At 47.7% G+C, this 24148-nt stretch overlaps 1 protein-coding gene across 8 annotated transcripts in view; it reads left to right on the forward strand.

Moving 5' to 3' along the window:
• The window catches only part of SDK1 (sidekick cell adhesion molecule 1), a 575941-nt gene that overhangs the window by 543380 nt on the left and 8413 nt on the right, over positions 1–24148 (forward strand). For 6 of the 8 annotated variants that reach the window (XM_083585530.1, XM_083585535.1, XM_083585532.1 and 3 more), the window contains 6 exons: positions 1082–1243; positions 2187–2312; positions 9704–9868; positions 12423–12560; positions 17295–17466; positions 21119–21248. In XM_083585530.1, coding sequence (XP_083441656.1) covers positions 1082–1243; positions 2187–2312; positions 9704–9868; positions 12423–12560; positions 17295–17466; positions 21119–21248 — 893 coding nt within the window. The remainder of the gene's footprint in view (positions 1–1081; positions 1244–2186; positions 2313–9703; positions 9869–12422; positions 12561–17294; positions 17467–21118; positions 21249–24148) is intronic. The other 2 variants (XM_083585534.1, XM_083585536.1) reach the window with 1 other exon arrangement.

Consider the following 24148-nt stretch of genomic DNA (forward strand, 5'->3'; position numbering starts at 1 on the left):
GGCGGCACCCAAGGCTGCAACTCAGTGTGGCAGGTCTTAACATAGTGTTTTCGTATTATCCCTTTATACCCATTCCTCACTGAAAGGCCTGAACTCTCCTGCTACAGATCATAACAGCCTGACTGGCACATAGGGAGGAGGTGCTCCTGCAGGTATTTGGGGCCCAAGTCATTTAGGGCTCCAAACACCAAGGTGAGCACCTTGTACTGTGCTCCGAAGCAAAGAGGCAGCCTGAACAGGCTCCATGCTCATCCTAACAGATGCTCCAGGCGGCACCCAAGGCTGCAACTCAGTGTGGCAGGTCTTAACATAGTGTTTTCGTATTATCCCTTTATACCCATTCCTCACTGAAAGGCCTGACTCCAACACAGCACCTACCTGTGGGAAATGTTAACACAACTACGTCAGTGGGTTATGCATCTGAATTATTCACAGGCAAATTCAAACAAAGATCTCTTTTTTGGGGGGGGGGGGACACTTAACTAGGCTCCATTCACCTTCGTCTTCCACGGGGTTGGGGGTTAAATTGAACATGAATAAATTAATCCAGTCTGAAAGGTCAGAAGATTTTCACTCCTGTTGCTTTGCTGTCCATGGATGAGGCATTGGTCAACAGAGGTTTGGCCTGGTGAATTTATTTTCCCCAGGAGTGATTTGAAAGAATGATTGGCCCAGAGGCCCCGGGTGAAGACAAGCTGGGTTGAATGAGCTACTGCTTACAATCCCCTAAACTCACCTCTTTCCTCCATCCTAATGTAATTAGTGAGGTAGTCTCCAGCCTCTTGGTAATTTCCCAATTGCGCTGTAAGATTCCCCCCCCCCTTCTTGGTGCCCACTTATCAAGCTTAAAGTCTAATTACACTTATCTGTGCTGAAAATTGGCCATTATCGCTCCTTAAATTCCCACTAATTGTAAGAAATACTTCCTTAGCAAATGGCTAGATAATTTTCACTGGTAATCTAGACAGGATAAGCTCCACTGCTCCACTGCCTTCCTCTTTTCTTGTTAATACATTTAACACTCTTGTCTTATTTTTTATTTCCCCCCCCCCCGCCCCCCATCTGGATGGCTCTGCTCCAGGGGTGAGCAAAGTGGTGACCGTGGGTATCAATGGGAATTGGCAGCGGTGGCTGAAAGTCAGAGACCTCACCAAGGGCATGACCTACTTGTTCCGAGTACAAGCCAAGACCATCACCTATGGGCCAGAGCTGCAAGCCAACATCACAGCTGGGCCAGCAGAGGGTAAGTGAGACACGAGGAACATGCCAAGGCGAGGGAGGCAAGAGGGGGGAGACCGAACAGAGCCCATTGCATTAACGCAGCACCCAGCAGCAAGGAAGGTGTTCAAAAGGCATTTTCAAGCCAGGAGAAAGTTAAGCGGCAAGGCATGATTTCATGTCCTCCTTCACAGACAGTGGCAGTATCCAGGTGTCTCTACATAAGAGGCCTCAGCCCACAGACTAGTTGGGAGGGGACCCTACCGCATGGGTCATTTTCCCCAAACTACACCCAACTGACAATCGGGTCCTCACTTTACTGTGGTTTTTGGATTCATCCCTCCCTCCCCCCCCAAAAAAACCCTGAATTCCACAACCTGTATAAATTAGGCAAATTTGCATATTTTGCATTAATACTGGGTATTCTTATTATTTTTGCATATTCTGGCACTGCTACTAACAAAGATGGCAGACCTAAGTAGGGCTCTGAATCCCTGCCAATGAAAATTGGGGGGGAAATTAACAAATCCCCCAGCTTTCTGGCTCCTGGCTCCTCAACAGTTATCCTGTGCATTCAATCAAATCTTTGTAGCTGTAAAGGCTTGGGAATGACCTGGCCCCTTTTTCTAAGGGAGTCTGAGTTTCTCAGGAGGCCATTTGGCAGAGATGGGCAGTGGCCTTCATGACGCACCGGTCCAGGCTCCACAGTGCAGTTGTCTTCCCACAGTGAACACAGGGTTGTTCTGTCTGCTCATGGCATGACCCAGCCTGGGTGGTGCAGAGCCTGTTAATGGGAGAGTCGAGAACAGAGTAGCTGCACCAGGTAACTCTCTTCTCGAAAGAGGCATCTGTTTGCCAGAGGCTTCCTGATCTTTCATCTCTCCAAAGTGACTGGACCACATGGTAGAAATGGATGTTCCTTTCACCCTGCCTCATGCTTGCTCTCTCCACTTCACCCCTCCCTATAGGCTCCCCGGGTTCCCCTCAGCACGTGCTGGTTTCAAAAACAGCCTCTGGACTGACTTTATACTGGACTGAGGGAGTTCCAGGAAGCCGACCCACGACTGGCTACATCATAGAAACCAGACCATCAGGTAGGCCACAGAAATGGAGAAAGAGAGTGTGCAGATCATCTGATCCCTAAAAAACATGGTCTGGGGTGGGGTGGGGGCACGGAAGATGGGAGCGGGGAAAGTTGGGGAGGGGGTAATATCTTATCACATTTTGACAAGCTCCAAAACATTGACATCTGGATGATTTCTCCTTTCACACTTGACCCCACATGTTCTCTGGGGTGAGATTTAGGGCTTCCCCACCCTGCTTCTTGTGCCACTGCTTTCCCTCAGAGAAAGCCGCTCTTTAGCGTTCAGTCGGAACAACTGGAAATTCAGGTTTTCTCCAGATTGATGTCTGCTCCAATTTAGCACCAAAGAGTGAGTTTCCCTGGGGAAAGGAGCAGGGCAAGGGGGAAACCCCTCAGACCCATGCTTTTCAGCACATGGCAATTGGCAGTGTGGACGAGCCCTCACTTTGGCCTGCCTCCTGCTAGGAGGACGGCACCTTAGCTGCGACCATTTGGAATAGCTCCTCTCCTGGCTTGGAGCCACGATTCCTTCCTGCTCAGGGCAGATTCTCCTGAGTTGCAAGGGAGGCTAAGTGCCAGCCCTGACTTGCAGGTCTTTAGGTAACATAACCCAGGAAGAAGGAAGCTTGTGGATAAAAGGTTTCTCATTGGCTACCAGCCTTGGTGACTCTGCTCTGTCTCCACAGTTGGAGGCAGCAATGCTTCTGAATGCCAGTGGCTGGAAACCACAGGAGGGGAGCGGGCTTTTGTGCTCGGATCCTGCGTGTGGGTTTCCCAATGAGGCATCTGGTTGGCCACTGCGAGAACAGGATGCTGGACTAGATGGGCCATTGGCGGATCCGCCATAGCTCTTCTTGTGTTCTCCTTGCTCAGTTTTCAATCATTTCAACAAGGTTTGCAAAGGAGGAGGTTCTGCTGGACCAGAGCCCAGGCCACCCATGAGGCGAGGTGAGGCAGTTGCCTCAGGCAGCAGATGTGGCCTCCTCTGCTGCCTCTTCTGTGCCTACCTGCCCTCCTTGCTGCCCTCCACCTTTCCATGAACAGCTATGGTGGTGGGCAGAAACAGAGGAGAAGGAAGAGGCATTTTCTGTTTAGCCCAAAGCAACAAAACGTCCTGGGCTGGGCCTTCCATCATCTGCAAAGTCTTGGCAGCTTCCTCTGGCCCTCCCGGGTCATATCCATTGTTCAACGTTGTATCCATTCTCTGTGCCAGACCTGCTGGTATGTCGTGCGTCGTCTCACTTGGAGACAGTTGAGAGAGTCCTTCCAGTGAGGTTCTCAGTTACATTAGCACAGCTTTGTGCAGCCTGGACCCACTCCACTGCATCTGCAAACAGATTGGGTGAGGAGTGCATAGAAAGAGAGAGCCCCTCGCTGGGCCTAACAACTGAGTCTCTTAATTCTCCCACAGATTATTTTAATCCCGTTCATGCCGCCATAATAAATGAACGAGGCTGTTTGTGCGCTGGGATTCCTATTCTTCCTTTCAGGCAGAATCTGCAGAGAGCGTGAAATGCGATCCAGGCAAGGGGAGGATAATAATTGGATCTCTGGCTTATTTCACACACGCTTCGGCTTCATTAAAACGTTCTGCATCTCGCTCAGTTTTGCCCCTCCTGCGCTTTTGTGTAGAGTTTCTCTCTTTCCGAGTTCAGAGCTCAGCCGGAGAGAAGAGGCAACGGTTTCCCTCCCTGAGTCACTGCTCTACAACTAACGCTGGAGATTATGCTGCACCTTTGCTGCATCTTTGCTCCTGGACAGCGATGTGTCGCCCTGAGCGGGAGGCAAATGGCTGACCCAGACCAGCTCTCTTTGTGTATAAAACCCCAGAGGGGGGAAGGGCCTCTGTGTTTGTGCAACCACAATCAAGGCGTCTTAATAGGGAAATGAAAAGCGTGAGCACTTTGTCAATATTTAAACAACTTACCATTACCTTAGGGTTCCACATCTCAGCTGTCATCTATTATAGGCCTCATTACCCTAAATGTTAAATGCTGCATTCTTTCTTTTTTTCCTCCTCCCAACTGCTGCTGTAGCTCTCAGCCAGGGAACTGAAAATGCACTGCGAAACCATGCTGGGTGTTACCTCCAGTTGCTTCTACCTGACAAGCGTTCAGTGTTTTTCCCACTATCAAAGGGGTCCTTTGCCATACTATTTTTTTAAAAGAAAGCCCTCAAGCTATGCCTATTTGTTTGTTTGTTTGTTTGAGCTCACCCAACTCCAGAGAATCTGGCTGGGCAAGCATATTTTAAAAGACAGAAAACAAACAGATGAAGGTGTTTTTTTAAAAAAACAGAAACCTCAAACTGAGGTCTGATGCCTCCACCAGAAATTTTTCCTGCTACTGATCACCAGCCAGCCAAGTAAGGAAACCTTACAGCTGGGGCAGAAGGGGCAATACAGAAGGGCAGGGCCAGGTGCAGCCCCCTGAGAAGTACCAGCTGCTCCTGCCCCAGATTGCTGGACCTGCTCAAACAGCTAGAAGGCGCAGGATCAGAACAGCAAGCAATTCTTTACTGCCAATTTCCAGCAGTGAAAGGTGCCAGTCTCTGATTGTCAACCCAGAAGTAAGGGAATATCAGAGGATCATAGAATTGTAGAGTTGAAAGGGACTCAAACCCCTGCAGTGCGGGGTATTGTTAGTTGTGACAACAGGACCAAGAGGTATCGATCCATTGTGGAGGTGGCTAAGGAACCCAGCCAGCAGCCTTCCATTCCACCCAATGGGTTGATGACCATGACCTGCTACAGCTTTAAAAAAATGCCCTGGCTTTGGTGAGGCTCCAGTGAAGTAGCAACCAAGAGTGCCTGTTGGCACAACCCCCCTAATTCATTGCTTCCACTTATTCCATCTTGAACGTGGATGCAAACCAGCAAGAGCCAGTCAAATGCAAAGTCTCTGCCTCTCTGCCTCATCCCTGTGCCACAACGGCCACCCCCCATCCCTGCCTTGTCCCACCCTCTGGCAGCACATCAACAGTTTGCCAGCCTTCGCTTGGCATCTGGTCTGTGCCATAAACTCAGCCTTTCCTCCTTAAAAACAAATTAACCCCGGTTCTTGTCGGGCCCTTCTGGGGCGGCAGGGGGAGCGACATTTACAGCACAGTCTCTCCGACCCCAAAAAGCAGGGCAGGGAAATCCCTGGTGGTGCGTGTGCAAGAGAGGGCTCTCCAGCTGCCCCCATCTCCTGCTCCAGCCTGGCAGGCATCTGTTAGCGGCCTGCACGCCATCAGGTCTAGGAGCTTCTGTGGGTTGACTGGCAGTTTGCTTCAGCCCAGAGCACCTGACTAATTGTCCATGAAATCGCGCTCTTGTGTCGGGGCCGCGTCTGTTCTAACACCTGCAGCTTGTGCGGTGCCTGCCGCTCACCCCCTCCGAAGGATTAAAAAAGCACACAGTGCAGGAGTGCTTCTGAGGCGCCGGAAAAAGAGTGTGAGAACTCCAAAAGAGCCTTTGGGATCAGGCCGGTGGTCCAACTAATCCAGCAGCCTCTTTTCGCCATGGCCAAGCAGATGCCTCAGTGCAAAACCCACAAACCCACTCTTCCTTCCAACTGGTATTCAGAAGCATCGCTGCCATGGAAGCAGAGCACATCCATCCTGGCCGGTAGCCAGGAGTAGCCTTCTTCCACCCGCAGGAATCTGTCTAATCCTCTTTTAAGGGCATCCAAGCTGGTGGCCATCCTGGGGGGAATGAGTTTCATCGTTGCGTGAACAAGTCACTTCTTTTATTCCTCCTGGATCTTCCAAACTCCAGCATCCCTGAATGCCCACAAGTTCTACTGTTAGGAGACAGGGAGGAAAACGCTTCTCCATCCACCCTTCCATGCCGGGCGTCATTTTATGAACTTCTATCATGGAAACGGTAGAGTTGGAAGGGACCACGAGGATCATCTAGTCTGACCCCATGCAATGCAGGAATCTTTTGTCCAGCATGGGGCTCAAACCTAGGACCCTGAGATTAAGAGTCTTGTGTTCTGCCGACGGAGCTATTCCATACAAGGCACATTGGCTGGGAATCGAACCCGGGTCAACTGCTTGGAAGCCACCTATTCTCACCACTATGCCACCAATGCTTGTGCCGCTTCTTGCTCACTTTTCTATAAATGAAAAACTCCCAAATGCTGCAAGCTTTCCTCACAGGGGAGTTGTTTCACCCCCTCAACCCCTTGGCTGCTCTTTTCTGAATTTTTTTCCAGCTCTGCTTTGTCCTTTCTGTAGTGAGGCCAGGTGGGAGTCATTATTGCCTTCTCTGGCAATGCCTGCGCCTGCTTCGGGATCTGGTAGGAGGTTTAAAGTGTTTTGGCGCAAGATGTGTCTTCCCTCTGACCACCGCTCCCACCCCTTTGTAGGCAACTTGGATGGGCTTAGGAAGCAGCGAGGGATTCATAATGACAGGATTCTTTCCCTCTACCCTGCCCCCACCAGGAAGAAATTTCCCTTTTAGGGTCTTTACATTTCCCCCTTCTTTTGCAAAAATGTGTGTACAGCCTAAGCAAAGTTAGGGAAAGGACAGGTGTTCCAAAAATCCCATGGCAAGCTGTCCTCTCATAACCCCACAGCCAGCTGCATTGCATCTCACAGTGCATTACCCAAGAACTGGGGTGGAGCAGCTGGGCCGGGGACTCTGTGGGAGAGGCATAGGAAGCGTATTTTCTCCCTGCGTTGATCATAAGCAGCCCTTTCTCAGGGTTTTGCATTCTAGGGTTCCCTTATCAAGTTTTGGGGAAGGGGGTGCATTGCTTGCAGCCCACAAGTGATCTCTCTGGAATGAAAAATGCAGCCCAACCTCCAGGTCCTATTAACCAAATGGCCTTTCCTCCCCAAATGCGTTGTTTTCTGACACTTAAGCAAACATTTTGAAGGCAGGAAGCTCGTTGCAATGGCTTTTGGTTAAAGAAAGCCTTACCGCATTGTGATTAGAGTGTTCCCCTTTAGCCTCAAAAGAAAAGCTGGTGTTTTGGGCATCCATCTGTCTCGAGAGGCAATGGAGTGTGCTTCCAGGGGTGAAGTCAAACTGCTGCATTAGCAGAAATGGCCTCCCCGCGGTACAAGCCTGGGCAGTGTGGATGGAGGTCCTGGGCTGCCAGACAACAAGACGACCCCCCTCTCAGCCTCTCTGATGTGGTCCAAAGGAAAGCAGAGCAATATGCTTGGCACCAGTTTGGCAGTCAGAGCCCAACAACATCTGGAGGGCCTAAGGTTGAAGAAGGCTGAGTAGCAGGGCTAAGAGAGACCCCTCCCCGAGACCTTGGGAAGCAGCTCCCATTCAGATTAGACAACACAGTGGGCTAGAGATGGGCCTGAAGTATAAGGCAGGCTGGTGATTCAAAGGAGGAAGAGCTGCTATTCTGCATAAAAAGGGGACGGCCCAAAGCACATCCTTGGCATCTGCAGCTAAAGGGATCTCTAGTGGTAGGAAGCACCATTGTCTGAGGCCCAGGCTACTGAGCTAGAAGGAAGCATCATATGATTGGGGAAGGGCCATAGCTCAGTGGTAGAGCATCTGCCCCACTTTCAATAGGTCATCGCTTCAATCCCAAGTAACTCCAGGTAGGGCTTGGAGAGACTTCCTGTCTCAAACCATAGTGGGGATGCTGCCAGTCAGTGAAGACAATGCTGAGCCAGATGGACCAATGGCCTGACTCAGCATGAGGCTTCCTGTGGGTATATAGGCTGCCTAGGACAGAACCAGACTCTTCCAAGTAGGGGAACCTCAGCAGGGTGACACTCTAAATGCCTGTGCGCACGACTCATTTAAGTGGTTTTGAGAGAAACCTGCAAGAATAGCCGCTCCAGGTCAAGAAAAAGGCCAGCTTGCAAGCAGAACTGGTTGATCTTCTCCAGGCAATTGAATTCTCCACCCCCACCTCCATTATGGATCAAGTGGCTGTTGTAATACCCAGGTAACCATGGCAGAAAGCCCTAGTTTAGCAAAAGCAGGTATTCCCAGTCACTTCACTAATGGGATCCTCCAATGGGATCTTGCCTTTATAGAGGGAGGCCACCACCCAGACAGCCCTCAAATTGAAATTCTCAGTATTTACTAACACAGACAGCCTGTTCTATTACACGGATGTGGTGCAGAATGAAATGAAGCTTTTATTCGTTTTTATGTACTGCAAGCTACCTTCTCGGTTGCTGTGTATCTGCCCTCTGACTTTAAATAAAAGTCTAGGCTTTCCTTATTACATTGTAGGATTATTGTTGTTGTTTTTTGTTTTTGTTTTAAAGGAAATGTCTTATTTTCCCCTGCCCTGCACACAGTTCCTTTATGGACAAAAATCATACCGTTTAGGCTCTTAGAAACCAGTTTTGTGGGCACTGAATGCCTCTTCTGTATAGTAATTCAAGCAGGTTCAGGAAAGAGCAGCCCAATTGACCAAGGGGATGAAGCAACTCCTCTTTGAGGAAAGGTTGCAGCCTTTGAAACTTTTTAGTTTAGAGAAAAGGCAAGCGAGGAGTGATGAGAGAGAAGCTTATAAAATTACGCAGGACATGGAGAAAGCGGTAGAGAAAAGTTCTTCTCCCTCAAAACACTAAAACTCGTGGGCATCCGGTGAAGATTCAAGACAGCAGAAAGAAAGTCCTTTTTCATGCAGCACGTAGTTACACTATGGAACTCTCTGCCACAGGAGGCTGTTGGCCATCAAATTGGACGGCTTGAAAAGAGGATTGGACAGATTCATGGAGGAGGAGGGGGCCATCAAAAGCTAGCAGGAGCTTTGGCTATGCTTTGCCTCCATAGGCAGTATTGCTTCTGGAATCCATGCGGGGAGTGCTCCTGTGCTAGGATGCTGCTTGTGGGTTTCCCACAGGCGCATAGTGGGCCACTGTGAGAAAAGGATGCTGGACTAGATGGGCCATTGAGCTGATCCAGCAGGCTCTTCTTCTGTTCTTAGGTTATCTTGAAGCAAGAATTCCATAAACCAGTTATGCTTTCGTCCCATGAAGCTGAATGTTGGAAGTTTCGGGACAGATTTAAAAGGACTTGTTCACAAAGCGCATAGTTGAACCATGGACCCCACAGGAGGCAGTGAAGACCACCCACCTGGATTAGGCAAATTCATGGAGGAGAGGGCTATTGATGGCTACTAGCTTCCCCCCATCTCCTCCAACCTGACCCTTCTAGCTGGAGGTGCCAAGGAATGAACCTGGAGTCTTGGCAAGTGCAAAGGATGGGCTCCACATCATGTGCTGTGTTCCCTCATCAGTTAGGAACACCTGACGCTGGCATATTTCAGCGTGGAGTTGGAAGGCCACTTGGGCAACTGCACACAATGGGATTTCCTACCCTTGCACATAGGTTATCCTCGTGAACTCTGGGAATGGAGCTCATCGGTGGTCAGCACTCATGCCATGGAATGCTCCCCCAAACCCCTTTTGTTGCTTCTTTTCTAGACGAAGGGTTGTGGGACCTGTTTGTGAAGGACATTCCCCGTGGCGCCACGTCTTACACGGTCGGCCTGGACAAGCTGAAGCAGGGAGTGAGCTATGAATTCCGGGTGGTGGCTGTGAACGAGTTCGGATACGGAGAACCCAGCGCTCCTTCCACTGCAGTATCAGGTGGGTAAACTGTGCCGGTGCCTCACCGGGGACTAGGGCAAGGTCTGGTTATTATGGGTGGTCAATGTCTAGCAACTCCTCCCATTGTAGGACACAGAATCAATGGCCTCATTAGATAGTAAAATTCATGTTAAATTGCTGTTTTAGGGGCTGTTTTTAAAAGACTGCAATGGATGAATCCATTTTGCTTTACTTTCTGTGGGAAATCATGCCTTGGTTTTGGAGCACTTTTGTTTCGGAACGGACTTCCGGAACAGATTATGTTTGAGAACCAAGGTACCACTGTAATGCTAGGCCCACAATGTGGTGTGATAATATCTGACTGTCCATGATGCAACTTCTGGAAAGAAGATTAACGGGGGCAATAGACGGGTTGCATCTGAACAGTAGGACACAGTGAGGAGGCCAAATTTGGCCTCCAAGCTGGAGGTGGCCTACCCAAATGCTTAGAAAAGAATCCAGATACAGTGCTTCAGGATGAGAACAGAAATTGTGCTCCAGCAGCGCGGCGGCAGCAGGAGGCCCCATTAGCTAAAGTGGAGCTTCAGGTTAAGAACAGCTTCAGGTTAAGAACCGAACTCCGGAACGAATTAAGTACTTAACCCAAGATACAGTGGTACTTAATTCATTCCAGAGGTCCGCGCCGCCAGAGCACAATTTCTGTTCTCATCCTGAAGCAAAGTTCTTAACACAAGGTAATATTTCTGGGTTAGCGGCGTCTGTAACCTGAAGCGTATGTAACCCGAGGTACCACTGTACATAGACCTGTGTTTTGCTGGGGGGAAACACAACTTCCTATATCCACCATCATCCGGTGGCCTCCTGCAGGTTTAGAAGCCTTGCTAGACCCAGCATTCAGAGATCTTCCTGTGCTTACTGAAAGTCTCTGCCTGGCTTCAGGGAGGCATTTTTCAGATCACTTCTGCTGCTTCAGCAAAAGCTGAGAAGAAGAAAAAAAAACCTTTTTATTTTTTAAATAATAATAAATCTTTTCATGGTTCAAAAGTTTGGTTCCTGAGGGGGGATTCGGATAGTTCTGCAAGCCTCGCACTACTCTCTCTTTTTCTTTTCCCTTAAAAACGAAAAGAAAAGAAATTTCTCTTGCCATCATTTTTCTCTGCTCCTGGTGTGAGATGCCCAAACACAGTTGAGCAGAAGGAGAATCGAAAGTGGGAGCCAAATGCCCCCATCATCGCAGTTACCTTCACTGCCCCTGCTCTGGTCCTACATAGCTGAACCCCAACTCTCCCCCCAGAAGGAGAGCAGCTCTTATTTCAGAACCCCACAAGGGCAGGGGTGGGGCAGGGACAGAGGCTCCAGCCCATTCAAAGGGACGCTTTGTTTATTTACTATTTAATGCATTTATAACCCACATTTCTCCCAAAGTTGGGATTCAAGGCGGCTTCCAACATTTTAAGACATCATTATAAGATACAAAGTAGTACAATGGATTGGTTTAAAACTGTAGTTAAAATACATCAAAGCACAATTTAGTACCAGCATTGAAATCCACTTTGCCCTGAGAGCAGCCCAGTGGCCAGCTTCACCTGCCTCTTAGTTTCCAAAGGCCTGCTGGCATAAGGATGACAGAGAAGGTGCCAATCCCACCATCGCGAAATAGCCACAGAAGAGGCTCTCCCTCTCTCGTGTCACCATCAATGGTGCATCTGATGGGACCAAGAGAAGGTGCTCCCCTGAGAATCTCAGCACCTGCTCAGGTTCATATAGGGAGATGCAATCTTTCCAATAGCCTGGTCGCAAGTCATACTTTCCAAAGTGCTGCAACTCCTTCCTCTGGGATGGCCCTGTTGCCTCCCAGGGATAGGTGCAACTCCTTGCAAGTAAACAGCATGTTTATGTGATCTCCGCTTGAGCGGAACTATTTAACCATCCACTTCCTTGTGATGCCCTAATGCCTGCTTCAGATCGGCCACAGGGGAGAATATCATTTTCTGTTGGGAGCTCCAGGAATAAAGGATGCAGAGCACTACAGGCTCCTGCCACTCAAGCCGAGTGTGATTAATTAAACCCGTTCTCAGACTTGCCTGTGGTTTGCCTTGCCACAGCCGAGCTCAGCCAGTGCTGCTTGGATGCTGCTCTGGTCCTTGTCAGATTCACAGCAGATAATCTTTCTGAGTGGCAGGAGAAATGGGGAATGTGGCTGTCCGTGCGCTGCCCGTTATTCATGCTTGTTGTTGCCCAAAGCAGAATCTAAGAGATGTGCAAACTGCCTTTGCAACAGAAACTGGAGCACAGGGAGCAGGAACAAGCAATAATAAAAATAATGGTTCAGATCCTGGTCCATTTTCAAGGGAAACTCTGGCTTCTCCAAAATTGGAAACTTTTGCTTTTCACCTTTGATATGCCTGACCTGAGCCATTGTCACCTTTGGAGAAATCTTGATCACAAAATCAGTAATGAAAGGAATAGAAGTTCTGGATGGGATGAGTTAAGCTGGGCAAATGATTAAGATTATTTTGTTCCAAGGTTGATTCCTAAACAGGTTGTTTGTCTTCCCCTCGCCTCCCCACTCTGCCAATCTCCTTGCTTGCAGCTCATACAGAATCTCCTTTCTATGAGGAATGGTGGTTCCTACTCGTGATGGCTCTCTGCAGCCTCATTCTCATCCTGATGGTAGTGTTTGCCCTGATCCTGCATGGCCAGACCAAGAAGTACCGGAACTGCAACACAGGTGAGATGGCCTCTCAGTGATACTGGGCACCCTGCCCTTCTGCCTGTGACTTACAGGCCCCAAAAGAATACTATGTAGTAGAAACAGAGACTACAACACAGTCGTACCTTGGTTCTCTAACGCCTTGGTACTCGTACGTTTTGGCTACCGAACGCTGCTAACCCAAAAGTGAGTATTCCGGTTTGCAAGCACTTTTTGGAAGCCGAATGTCCGACATGGCTTCCGATTGAGTTCAGGAAGCTCCTGCAGCCAATCGGAAGCCACGCCTTGGTTTTCGAACGTTTTTGGAAGTCAAATGGATTCCATTCGAGAACCAAGGTATGATTGTATAATGAACATAACAAAAAAAAATTCTCCCCGTAGAAAGCTGCAGGGAGACAATGCACTGCACCCTCACCCGGATAATGGATACAAATTTAGAATCAGTTTCCCATGGATAGAGAATTAGTGCATCAGAGAGAAAGGTTCTCACTCAGCCCTTTGTCTGCCGTGCTGATTTGCTAGTTGCAGTGAATTTTTAAAACAAGAGAGCTTCAAAAGATGAAATCCCCCCCACCTGCTGCCTGAAACAGTGCTATCCATTTTGCTAGCTCACGTTACCATATGTGTAGGAGACCCTTCCTAACCTGGGTGCTTTCCAAAAAGAACCAGGGGCACCTACATTTCAAAATGCATAGGGAAAACAAGGGGAGGGTCTTGCCCTGACAATGGCTAAAAGCTTAAAGTGATTTTGAACAACACCGCTGTGATCTCTGCTCTTTCCAAAAATCTCTGCTCTTGCTGAAATGTGCCATCACCTGAGTGCATGTGGAATTTGTCATGTGATAAAATGCTAATATCTCTTTGCATCACCATATGCCTGACCATTGTGGGCATTCAGTGGAAAAATATGTTTGTGTCTGGATTGTCCTGGCTGTGAGGCTCGCTGTTGCCCAGCTGCTGCGGGATTGCATGTCTCTTGGTAACTTTTGTTCCCCATTGTGAATTCCTTACCCTTTGGGCTTTTAAAGCACCCTTTGCAATGCCAGCAAAAGTCACCTCTTCTTTTCTCCTTCCTCCTCTCTGTAAACCTGGCCTCTTGGCCTTTTGCAAGGGGTGCTTAAATATGCATTGCTCAGCCCCTGAATCCTGCATCAGGAACTTCTCTAATCAATTTCCCTCCCGTTTTCCTCCTGAGATGTCCAAGTCTTTCCAGCTGCTGCTGCTGCCAGTTGTGTGTGATGCTTCAGTAACCTGCATGGACCTGTGAAATATGCATTAATTTTAAGAGCCAGGGGTTTCCTGGAACTTCTAGCGTGCAGGTGAAGGAAGTCACTGTGTCCTGGGCTCTGTGATGCTGCACTGCTAATAAAAGATTTGGGACAAGGCAATGGGAAGAGGGAGTATTAGGGACTGGCTAAGGAAAGCCATCTTTTCTTTTCTGAAGACTCAGCGATTCAATGCTCAAAGAAAGGATTTATATATCCCCCACCTTCCCCCAGTATAAATTCACTTCTAACAAGTGTTAGTAAATCAGGTTTTATTCCCCTGGGATTTGAAATGTATGAATGCCATGGCATTTTACTGAGCTAATGCTATTACAGGCTTCTATGCACAGTGCATAGACAAATCTCTCATCTCCTTCCTTGTGCTCTCCATCTGGAGGATGCACATGAAAAGGCAGCTCTGTCCTCCACCTTTCTGCCAAGCCTTAATGCAGCATCACAGCTGAAGTCTGGGATCAAATAGCTGCCTGTTGTAGCAGAGGAGATTTATGGCTGGCCTAGGGGTGGGGTGGGAGGAGAGCATGCTCATTAAATGAGCTCTCTCTCTCTCTCTCTCTCTCTCTCTCTCTCTCTCTCTCTCTCTCTCTCTGAGTCCTGTGGGGTTACACAGCTGGGGCAGCAAGGCCTTTGAGTTGCAGGGCACACAACAGATGCTATATATTGGAGAATCGCACTGCTGATGTGCTCAGAGATTGCTATATGTGCTCAGAGGGTCATTGGGCTGGGGAGATCTAGGTTCATATCCCCGCTCGGCTGTGGAGGTCGCTGGGCCAGTCGCCATCTCTCAGCCTAACCTATCTCACAGGGCAGTTGTGTGGATAAAGGGAGGGACAGGAATGTCCTCCGAGTTCCCTCCATGAAGCTGAAATGTATCAATAACAAGTAACTAAATGCAAAGCTAACCCCCCTGCCTTAATGCAGGATGCCCGAGCAACAGGTGACCCTCTAAGTCAAAAGCAAGTCACCCGCCATGTATGGTGGTCAGCCAGGGGCTAAATAAACATCCTGTTTTTCCTGCCTGCCCTGGTCTACAAAATGAGAGTGGGGTGGATGGGTTGTTGAGCCCCTGGCAGGTGGACTACGCTCATCTAGATGGGTTGCCAGCTGTGCAGAGATGCCCTTGGTTTGGGCATATAGCCCTCTGGCTACTAACCCTTGTGGAATACAAGCACTGAATACTGTTCGGGAGTCTGCATTTTAAAGCCTGAGCAAATTGCATGTTGGGTGTAAGATCTGTTTACCGTTTGGTAAACCCAGAATATATTTCCTCATGCTTCTCTAGCTTCTGGCACTCTTCTTTAAGAGCTGAATTTTTGGAAATGCTATCCTGTCCCTATAGCTCGTGATGTGGCCTCTTCTATGAAGATAGTGGAGCAATGATTCTGTTCTCAGTGAGCACTCTGTGCAGCACTAGAAACTGGAATATGTCTAGCTCACAACTCGCAGGGATGCAACTGTGCAAACCAATACAGCCTTCCTTGTGTGCAAGTAAATTTCTTCGAGCAAACAGGCATAGGACTGTGCTGTTGTCCTGGGCTTTCTGCTGAATTGGAGCAAATACCAATCGCAGAAAATTCCATTGCCACTTGTTCCAATTCAGCAGTTAAACATAGGCTTTCCTGGGGAAAGTACCAGGACAAATAAAACTAAACAAAAACACTTGGGCACAGACCTGGAAAGCCAGGACTTGTGCTTAGAAATGTGGGTGTGGATGAGCCCTTAACCAGGAAAAGAGACAGAATGAGATGCAGCATCAAACTAGGTGGTACTATAGACAGTAGCACTTCAGACCGAAGATGGTGAATACCTTTAAAAATGCTCCCTGCAAATAAACAAACATGAGCACACAAGGGAGAAAAGTTACAGCCCAGCCCACTCCCTCCTGTGCTAATTTTCTTCTTACAGTGAGTTTATGCAAAGGAATATTCAGGAATATAACCCTGCATTCTGAAGGGGCGTTGATCCCTTCTGCCACCTCAGGGTGCTATTAAGTCTTCTCATTCTGTTGCATGCAGGCCAGACCTTGGTGCCACTGAGCTGAGTCAAAGGTGTTTCTCAGTAAACATTGGCAGGAGCAGGCTGCAGAGCTGTAATCCTAAACATACTTCCTCAGGAATAAATCCCACTGAAATCAATGGAGCTTTACTTTCAAGATAACTTGAATGAGATTCGGGGGCTGTGTAACTTGAAAGCCTCTCTTGTGTTCTCAGGGTGCACAGGTGAGATGAGCTGTTTAAGCCTGAGAGCACTTAATCTGGCTGTTTGCTTTAAATTTTGCTCCAGGCGTCTATGCCTGATGGCGAAACCTGTATGTGATTACAAACCTTGCTTACCATCAGACCCCCAGAACCCCCTTCGGGGGGGGGGGAAACCCCTTACAAAAGAAGGAATTGCAAATTGCTGGTGTTGTCCTAATGAAATGTGACATTGTAGGTCAGGAGTCGCCAACCTTTTTGGACTAGTGCATTTTGGGAGCATTCTGGGAGTCCCAGTCACAAAATGCCTAAATTAGGAAATAATAATGCAAAATTAGAAAGACAACCTTATGCTTGCTGTGAGATGTCAACGATGTCCTGCCAGCCCTAGTTACGGAAATATCACGCACAGAGAGATGCACAGATGTTGCTGTCTAATAACAACAGGGAGCAGTCCTCAGTACTGGGGAAAATGTAGCCCCACCTCTCAGATTTCACAGAAATTGCCCAACTGCAGTGACTGCCTGTCACTTTTCGGGCCCAATTCAAAGCATTGGTTTTGACCTATAAAGCTGTAAACAGCTCAGGACCGCAATACACCAAGGACCAGACCCTGTGATCATCATCTGAGGCTCTTCTTCGTGTGCCTCCTCTACAAGAGGTCTGGAGAGCATCAACATGAGAACAGACCTTTTCTGTGGTGGCCCCCATTTGTGGAATGCTTTCCCCAGGGAAGCTCGCCTGGTGCCTTCATATCTTTAGGCACCAAGCAAAAGTGTTACTCTTCACCCAGGACTTTGGCTGTTAAACAATCTATGGGATTTAAACTATGTTAGTATGTTATGTATTTTTGTGTTTTTATATTGTAAACCACCCTGTGATCCTTGGATGAAGGGCGGATATAGACATTTAATCATTAATCATAATAAGAAAAGGTACCTGCACATTTTGCTCTGTGACTTTCTTTCCAGAAGGGCTAGAGATCTGCTTTTTAAAAAATTAAAAAAAGCTCAAAAGCCTGGGGCACTTCCCCAGGAAGCCCACTGGAAACTTTTAACAGGCAGCATTGAGCCCGTGGGCACCAGGTTGGTGAGCCCTTTTGTAGAAATTATTTGTGAAAACATGGATGAAAAATTGCCTCATTGGTAGTACTCCAATAATCAGGGAAGCATAGCAAATTCCTGTGACAAACTGTCTTGTCTTCATAGCAAAGACCTTGTTAAAAGGAAGTATGATTGTCTGAAAATGCTGGTTCTCTCTCTGTCTTCATGCAGAGCCAGGGCAGGAACTTTGCCTGCGCTCATTCTGTCGCCGTTTGTCCCCAGGAAAAAGTATTTCCAATGTGGAAGAATCTGTCACTCTGGATAATGGGGGGTTTACGGCCCTTGAGCTCAACAGCCGGCACCTCAACGTCAAAAACACTTTCTCCAAGAAGAATGGGACAAGGTAAGGCAGCTCTGAGCCCCACGTGGCCTGGACCCATGGCTCTCAGCATCCGGCCAAGCACAGGCGCTCTGGAGAAGGGCTGCAGGCAGGATGAGACCCTTGCCATCAAGGAGTGTGTTTTATATGCTTATTTATTCCAGTTTGGAACCCACGCCAGACTCAGGACTAGGGGCATATCACTGCATATTTAAAAACGCACACATAAAATATCCCCTTGAAACAAAACATAAATAGGTAAAAACTTACAAACCCTCCAAGTGTCCCTATTTTCCAGGGACAGTTCCAGATTTACAGAAGCCATCCCGGTTTCTGATTTGATTCTGGAATCTCCCGCTTTTCCTTAGGACGTCCCTATTTTCATCGAAGAAATGTTGGAGGGCATGGAGTTATGCGACTCCCAAGTCAAGGAGATAAATCACTATACAACCTTTAGAAGACATCTGAAGGCAGCCCTAGATAGGGATGGGTTTTTTTTAGTGTTTTATTATTATTATTTATATACTGGAAGCAGCCCAGCATGGCTGGGGCAACCCAGTCAGGTGAATGGGGTATTATTATTATTATTATTATTATTATATTATTATTATTATTATTATTATTATTATTATTATTATTATTATTATTATTTTATTATTATTATTATATTTAGGACATTCCTATTTTCATCGAAAAAATGTTGGGCGGTATGAACTTACACCTGCCAAATCTTTCATCCCTGCCTACACACTTTACACAGCTTAGCCCCCGCCCCTGCAAAAAGAAAAAAAATAATAGACATAACTCTTCTGAAAATCATAGAATCATAGAATCATAGAGTTGGAAGAGACCACAAGGGCCATCGAGTCCAACCCCCTGCCAAGCAGGAAACACCATCAGAGCACTCCTGACATATGGTTGTCAAGCCTCTGCTTAAAGACCTCCAAAGAAGGAGACTCCACCACACTCCTTGGCAGCAAATTCCACTGTCAAACAGCTCTTACTGTCAGGAAGTTCTTCCTAATGTTTAGGTGGAATCTTCTTTCTTGTAGTTTGGATCCATTGCTCCGTGTCCGCTTCTCTGGAGCAGCAGAAAACAACCTTTCTCCCTCCTCTATGTGACATCCTTTTATATATTTGAACATGGCTATCATATCACCCCTTAACCTCCTCTTCTCCAGGCTAAACATGCCCAGCTCCCTTAGCCGTTCCTCATAAGGCATCGTTTCCAGGCCTTTGACCATTTTGGTTGCCCTCCTCTGGACACGTTCCAGTTTGTCAGTGTCCTTCTTGAACTGTGGTGCCCAGAACTGGACACAGTACTCCAGGTGAGGTCTGACCAGAGCAGAATACAGTGGCACTATTACTTCCCTTGATCTAGATGCTATACTCCTATTGATGCAGCCCAGAATTGCATTGGCTTTTTTAGCTGCTGCGTAACATTGTTGGCTCATGTCAAGTTTGTGGTCAACCATGACTCCTAGATCCTTTTCACATGTACTGCTCTCAAGCCAGGTGTCACCCATCTTGTATTTGTGCCTCTCATTTTTTTTGCCCAAGTGCAGTACTTTACATTTCTCCCTGTTAAAGTTCATCTTGTTTGTTTTGGCCCAGTTCTCTAATCTGTCAAGGTCGTTTTGAAGTGTGATCCTGTCCTCTGGGGTGTTAGCCACCCCTCCCAGTTTGGTGTCATCTGCAAATTTGATCAGGATGCCCTTGAGTCCATCATCCAAGTCATTGATAAAGATGTTGAATAAGACCGGGCCCAAGACAGAACCCTGTGGCACCCCACTAATCACTCTTCTCCAGGATGAAGAGGAACCATTGATGAGCACCCTTTGGGTTCGGTCAGTCAGCCAGTTACAAATCCACTGAGTGGTAGCATAGTCAAGACCGCATTTTACCAGCTTCTTTACAAGAATATCATGGGGCACCTTGTCAAATGCCTTGCTGAAATCAAGGTAGGCTACATCCACTGCGTTCCCTTCATCTACCAGGCTTGTAATTCTGTCAAAAAACGAGATCAGGTTAGTCTGACATGACTTATTTTTCAGAAATCCATGCTGACTATTGGTGATCACAGCATTCCTTTCTAGGTGCTCACAGACTGTTTGCTTAATGATCTGCTCCAGAATCTTCCCTGGTATTGATGTCAGACTGACTGGGCGGTAATTATTTGGGTCCTCTCTTTTCCCCTTTTTGAAAATAGGGACAACATTTGCCCTCCTCCAGTCTGCCGGGACTTCGCCTGTTCTCCAGGAATTCTCAAAGATGACTGCCAGTGGTTCTGAGATCACATCTGCCAGTTCTTTTAATACTCTTGGATGCAGTTCATCTGGCCCTGGAGACTTGAATACATCTAAGATGCTCCCTGGGCACAGTAAATTCAACAGCTGTGTTGCAGGCAGCCCTTTTGCTTGAGCATGGATTGGGGTGGGGGAAGCTAGTACAAAACTCAGTTTCCCCCTCGGCAATGAGAAGCTCAGCACCGTCTTTGGGAAGCAAGTTTTCCTTAAGATGAAAGAGCACCAGAGAGATCAATGGTGTCTTCGGAGCAATCTATTAGTTACCAGTGTTTTAGGCTGAGCAAGTATTACAGGTGCGCAGAAGCAAGCCCAGACTGTGCTGGTCCGAAATGAAATCCTAAAGCAACCCCAAAGCCACATCCAAAATGGTTTTCTTAGCACAGACACACATCCTCCCCCCTCAGCCCAGAGAGGCCAGTTTCTGCTCCACCGTGTTGGGTGCAACCTTGATTCTGGGTCCTTGGAGCAGCCAAATGACTGTTGATGTGCCAGTGCCCCTTATTAAGGATTGGGCCATGCTAAGCCTCAAGGAAGAAGACAGCATGACAACCCACATCATGTAGGCTGAGCTGTCATAAGCATCAAAGTCCCTCTGTCTGCTCTGTGAGTCTGTGGCTGAATTAACCCAGCCGGTCTACCACCCCGATAATTGCATAGAAGGACATGGATCACCATTCTTCCAAATTTGTGATATGGTCATGCAACAGCGCTTGAAAACTTTGGTTATATAACACGCATGTGTTACAGGCAGTGCCGGATTTATGTATAAGCTAAACAAGCTATAGCTTAGGGCCTCACACTCTTAGGGGCCCCCCAAAAATGTAAAGGAAAAAACCCTGGATGTACATTTCTAAAATATAAGATAAAAAAAAAAAAAAATAAAACGTACATACAGCAACAGTGTTTTGTGTTGTGCATGGACCTATTAGGTCCATAAATTACCAAATAGCATATATTCAACACAAAAAACAGTGACAATTTGTTGTTGACAAAGGACAGCTGGACATAGAAAGGGCCCCATTACCTTCAGTAGCTTAGGGCCTCATCAAACCTAAATCCAGCCCTGGTTACAGGTTAAGAAGCAATAATACACGTGCTTCTGTTGACTTGCCTCCTTTACCTGTGTCCTTGAATACTTTTTCAATACATTTTTCCCAGTTTCTCCCCACATAACTGGTGGTTGTTTTTTAGGTTTGTATTTGAAATTCACAAAATACTTTGCTTGTTTGTTTTTTAAATGAGCTGCACAAAATGCCCTCAAGTTTCAGCTATGCACACAGAATTAAAAAAAGAAAGAAAGATTCGAGTACATGTGTTCTTCCTGATAGCTGTGATAGCCCATAACCTTTTCGCCCTTTTTCTGCATCCAGATCTCCTCCTCGTCCAAGCCCTGGCGGACTCCACTATTCCGACGAGGACATCTGTAACAAGTACAATGGAGCAGTGCTGACGGAAAGCGTCGCCCTCAGTGAGAAACCCCTGGATGCTTCAGAATCAGAAGTGAGTTTGTTGCCCTATGGTTGAGGGTTGGCAGGCAAGTTCATAGAATCATAAAATCGTAGAATTGGAAATGACCCTGTGGGTTAGCCAGTCCAGCCCCCTGCAATGCAGGAATCTCAGCTAAAGCACTGCTGACAGATGGCCATCTAACCTCTGTTATGAACTTCCAGTCAAGGAGAGTCCACTCCCTTCTGAGGGAGCACGTTCCACTGTCAAACAGCTCTTGACATCAGAATTATTATTATTTACTTACTTATACCCCACCCATCTGGCTGGGTTGCCACAGCCACTCCCCACAGTCCAACAAAATATAAAAACAGAGCAAAAGTCAGAAAGTTATTCCTCATATTTAGTCAGAATCTCCTTTCCTGTAACTTAATTCATTGGTTTGGGTCCTCCTTCCGGAGCAGGAACGAACAAGCTTGCTCCATCTTCCATTTGACAGCCCTTAAGATATTTGAAGAAGGCTCTCATATCTCCTCTCACTCTCCTCTTTTCCAGGCTAAACATGCCCAATTCCCTCAACCATTCCTCTTCAGGCTTGGTTTCCAGACCCTTGATCATCTTGGTCACCCTCCTCTGCACGCCTTTCAGCTTGTCAATATCCTTCTTAAATTGTGGCACCCAGAACTGGACACGGTATTCCAGGTGTGGTCTGACCAAGGCAGAACACAGTGGAACCATGACTTCCCTTGATCGGAACACTATACTTTCGTTGATGCAGCCTAGAATAGCATTAGCCTTTTTTGCTGCTGAATCACACTGTTGCATAGGAGCCAACTCCTAGGGGCCGAGGGGTCCTAGGCTCCCCCCCAATAAAATATCTGAGGGGGCTGGACACCCCCCCAAAAAAAAGTTTAATGGGCATTGCCATTCAAAGGATGTGCGTGCACCGTGTTATATGATCAGTTATAGGAACGGGGCTTATCTCTCCCCCTGAAAAATATTTTATTCAAGTTGGCACCCCTGCCTCCGTAAATTTATCTAACCCTATTTTAAAGCCATCCAAGTTTTTGGCTATCCCTGCATCCAGTGCGAGGGAGTTCCATAGTTTAGCTATATGCTGCATGAAGAAGGGCTTTCTTTTAACTTTCCTGAATCATTTCATCAGCATCTATCACGTCTCCACTTACTTGCCTTTTCTCTAAACTAAAAAGTCCCAAATGCTGCAACCTTTCCTCTTGGGGTGCCTCTCCACCCCCTCGAGTATTTGGGTTGCCCTTTCCGGAACCTTTTCTAACTCTACAAGTTATAAGGCGACCAGAACTGGGCACGGTATTCTGCCAACATTCAGCTTTGTGGAGTTCTATCATTATGAGAGAGGGAGGAAAACCAAGCATGATGTTATATGCGTTTGTCCTGGCCCTTCTTTTTTCACCTTTTCTCTGCACTAAAAACCCCAGGCTTGAGAGCTCCAGCTCTCCCCCTTCACTCTGCTAATGTGCCCAAGCAGTTAAGATGGGAAGAGGGAAGATTCCCGCCACCGGCAAGCATGCCAAGCCCTGCTTTGCCTCCTGGGATCTCTCAGTATTCTGAACAGGCTGAGCCAGGCTACTGTCTGCATGGCAAATGTAACAAGTAGCCAGGCTCGGAGACGTGCAGAAATAATTAACTTTCCTTAAAGTACGAGGCTCGTATGTTAAGAAGGCCTGGCACAGGGCTGAGATAACTTGACAAAGGAAACGACTGACTGTTTCCCAAGCACCACATGTCCACAGATCCAAGATAAGTAGCGTCTGTCCTGAGGATGCGAAAAGGCTTGTCGCGCTGCTGGAGTCTGATGCCATCCAAGGAGGTTGGAGGCGGTGGCGGAGGAAGGGGGCAGGGGGCGGGGTCGCCCCAGGTGCCAGCCTGGGGGGGGTGACATTGCCGTTGGCGGGTGCCTCCCCATTGGGACGACGCTCACACTTGCAACATGCCATGCCCCCACGTGTGACGTGCCTTGCCCCAGCCGCCCCGGGTACCAAAGCCCCTTCCTCCGTGACTGGTTAGAGGCAGAGAGAGTGGTTGCAAACCTTGACTCTCTTGGACCCATGGGGGCCTGGTTTCAAAGCAGAAGTCCTTGAGAAGCTGAAATGGTGGGGTGGGTGTCCCAGGCTCCAGAGTGCATGCCCTCCATCAAATTCTCCCTACAATTTGGTTTTGAAAGTGGCAGAACAGAATGCAGGGGCATTTTGGGAAGATTCTGTGGAAACCTTGGGGGATTACCAGAAGCCTTTTTCTTACGTTTATATCTTGAGAGCCCACTCCCAGCTCTCTTTCAAGCCTCCCAGATGTTTACCAACATATGTCCATGCCTAATCTATGGCGGGATTGGCTCAGAAGAAACGAAAGAGAGAAAATACTTGTGAAACAGCACTTAGGAAAAAGCTGTCAAACTCATCCCAGGGTTTTGCCACCTCTTGTGGCTTTTATCCAAATGGTACTGGGTTTGAAATGCAGTGCAGTCTTTGTCTACCCATTATTTGTCTTTTCATTGGGTGAAAGATCCCTGTTTTGAAGCGGGTTGGACTAGATGACCCTCGGGGTCCCTTCCAAATCATACGATTCTATTCTTTGCTTATCAGCAGTGACAGAAGGCCAGGCCTAAGATAGTAGGCGAATTTTAGAAGTGGTGTTTGGAAGGGTCGGTTGTGAACTCAGTTGTAAACTGCACCCCTTCTGTGTGGACAGGCCGTAGCTCAGTGGTGGAGATCTGCCTTGCATGTAGAAGGTCCCAATCCCCAGAATCTCCAAGTAGGGAGGGGGGACCCTGGAAAGTCACTGCTGTCAATCAATGTCAGCAATACAGAGCAAGATGGACCTGTGGCCTGATTCAGAATCAGGTAGCTTCTGATGTTCCTCTGCTGAAATCCTGACCAAAATCTAGCTGGCCTAATCAGTAAGAGAAAGCAGTGGGC

Source organism: Podarcis filfolensis (assembly GCF_964270895.1).
Source record: "Podarcis filfolensis genome assembly, chromosome: 14".
Lineage (NCBI taxonomy): Eukaryota > Metazoa > Chordata > Lepidosauria > Squamata > Lacertidae > Podarcis > Podarcis filfolensis.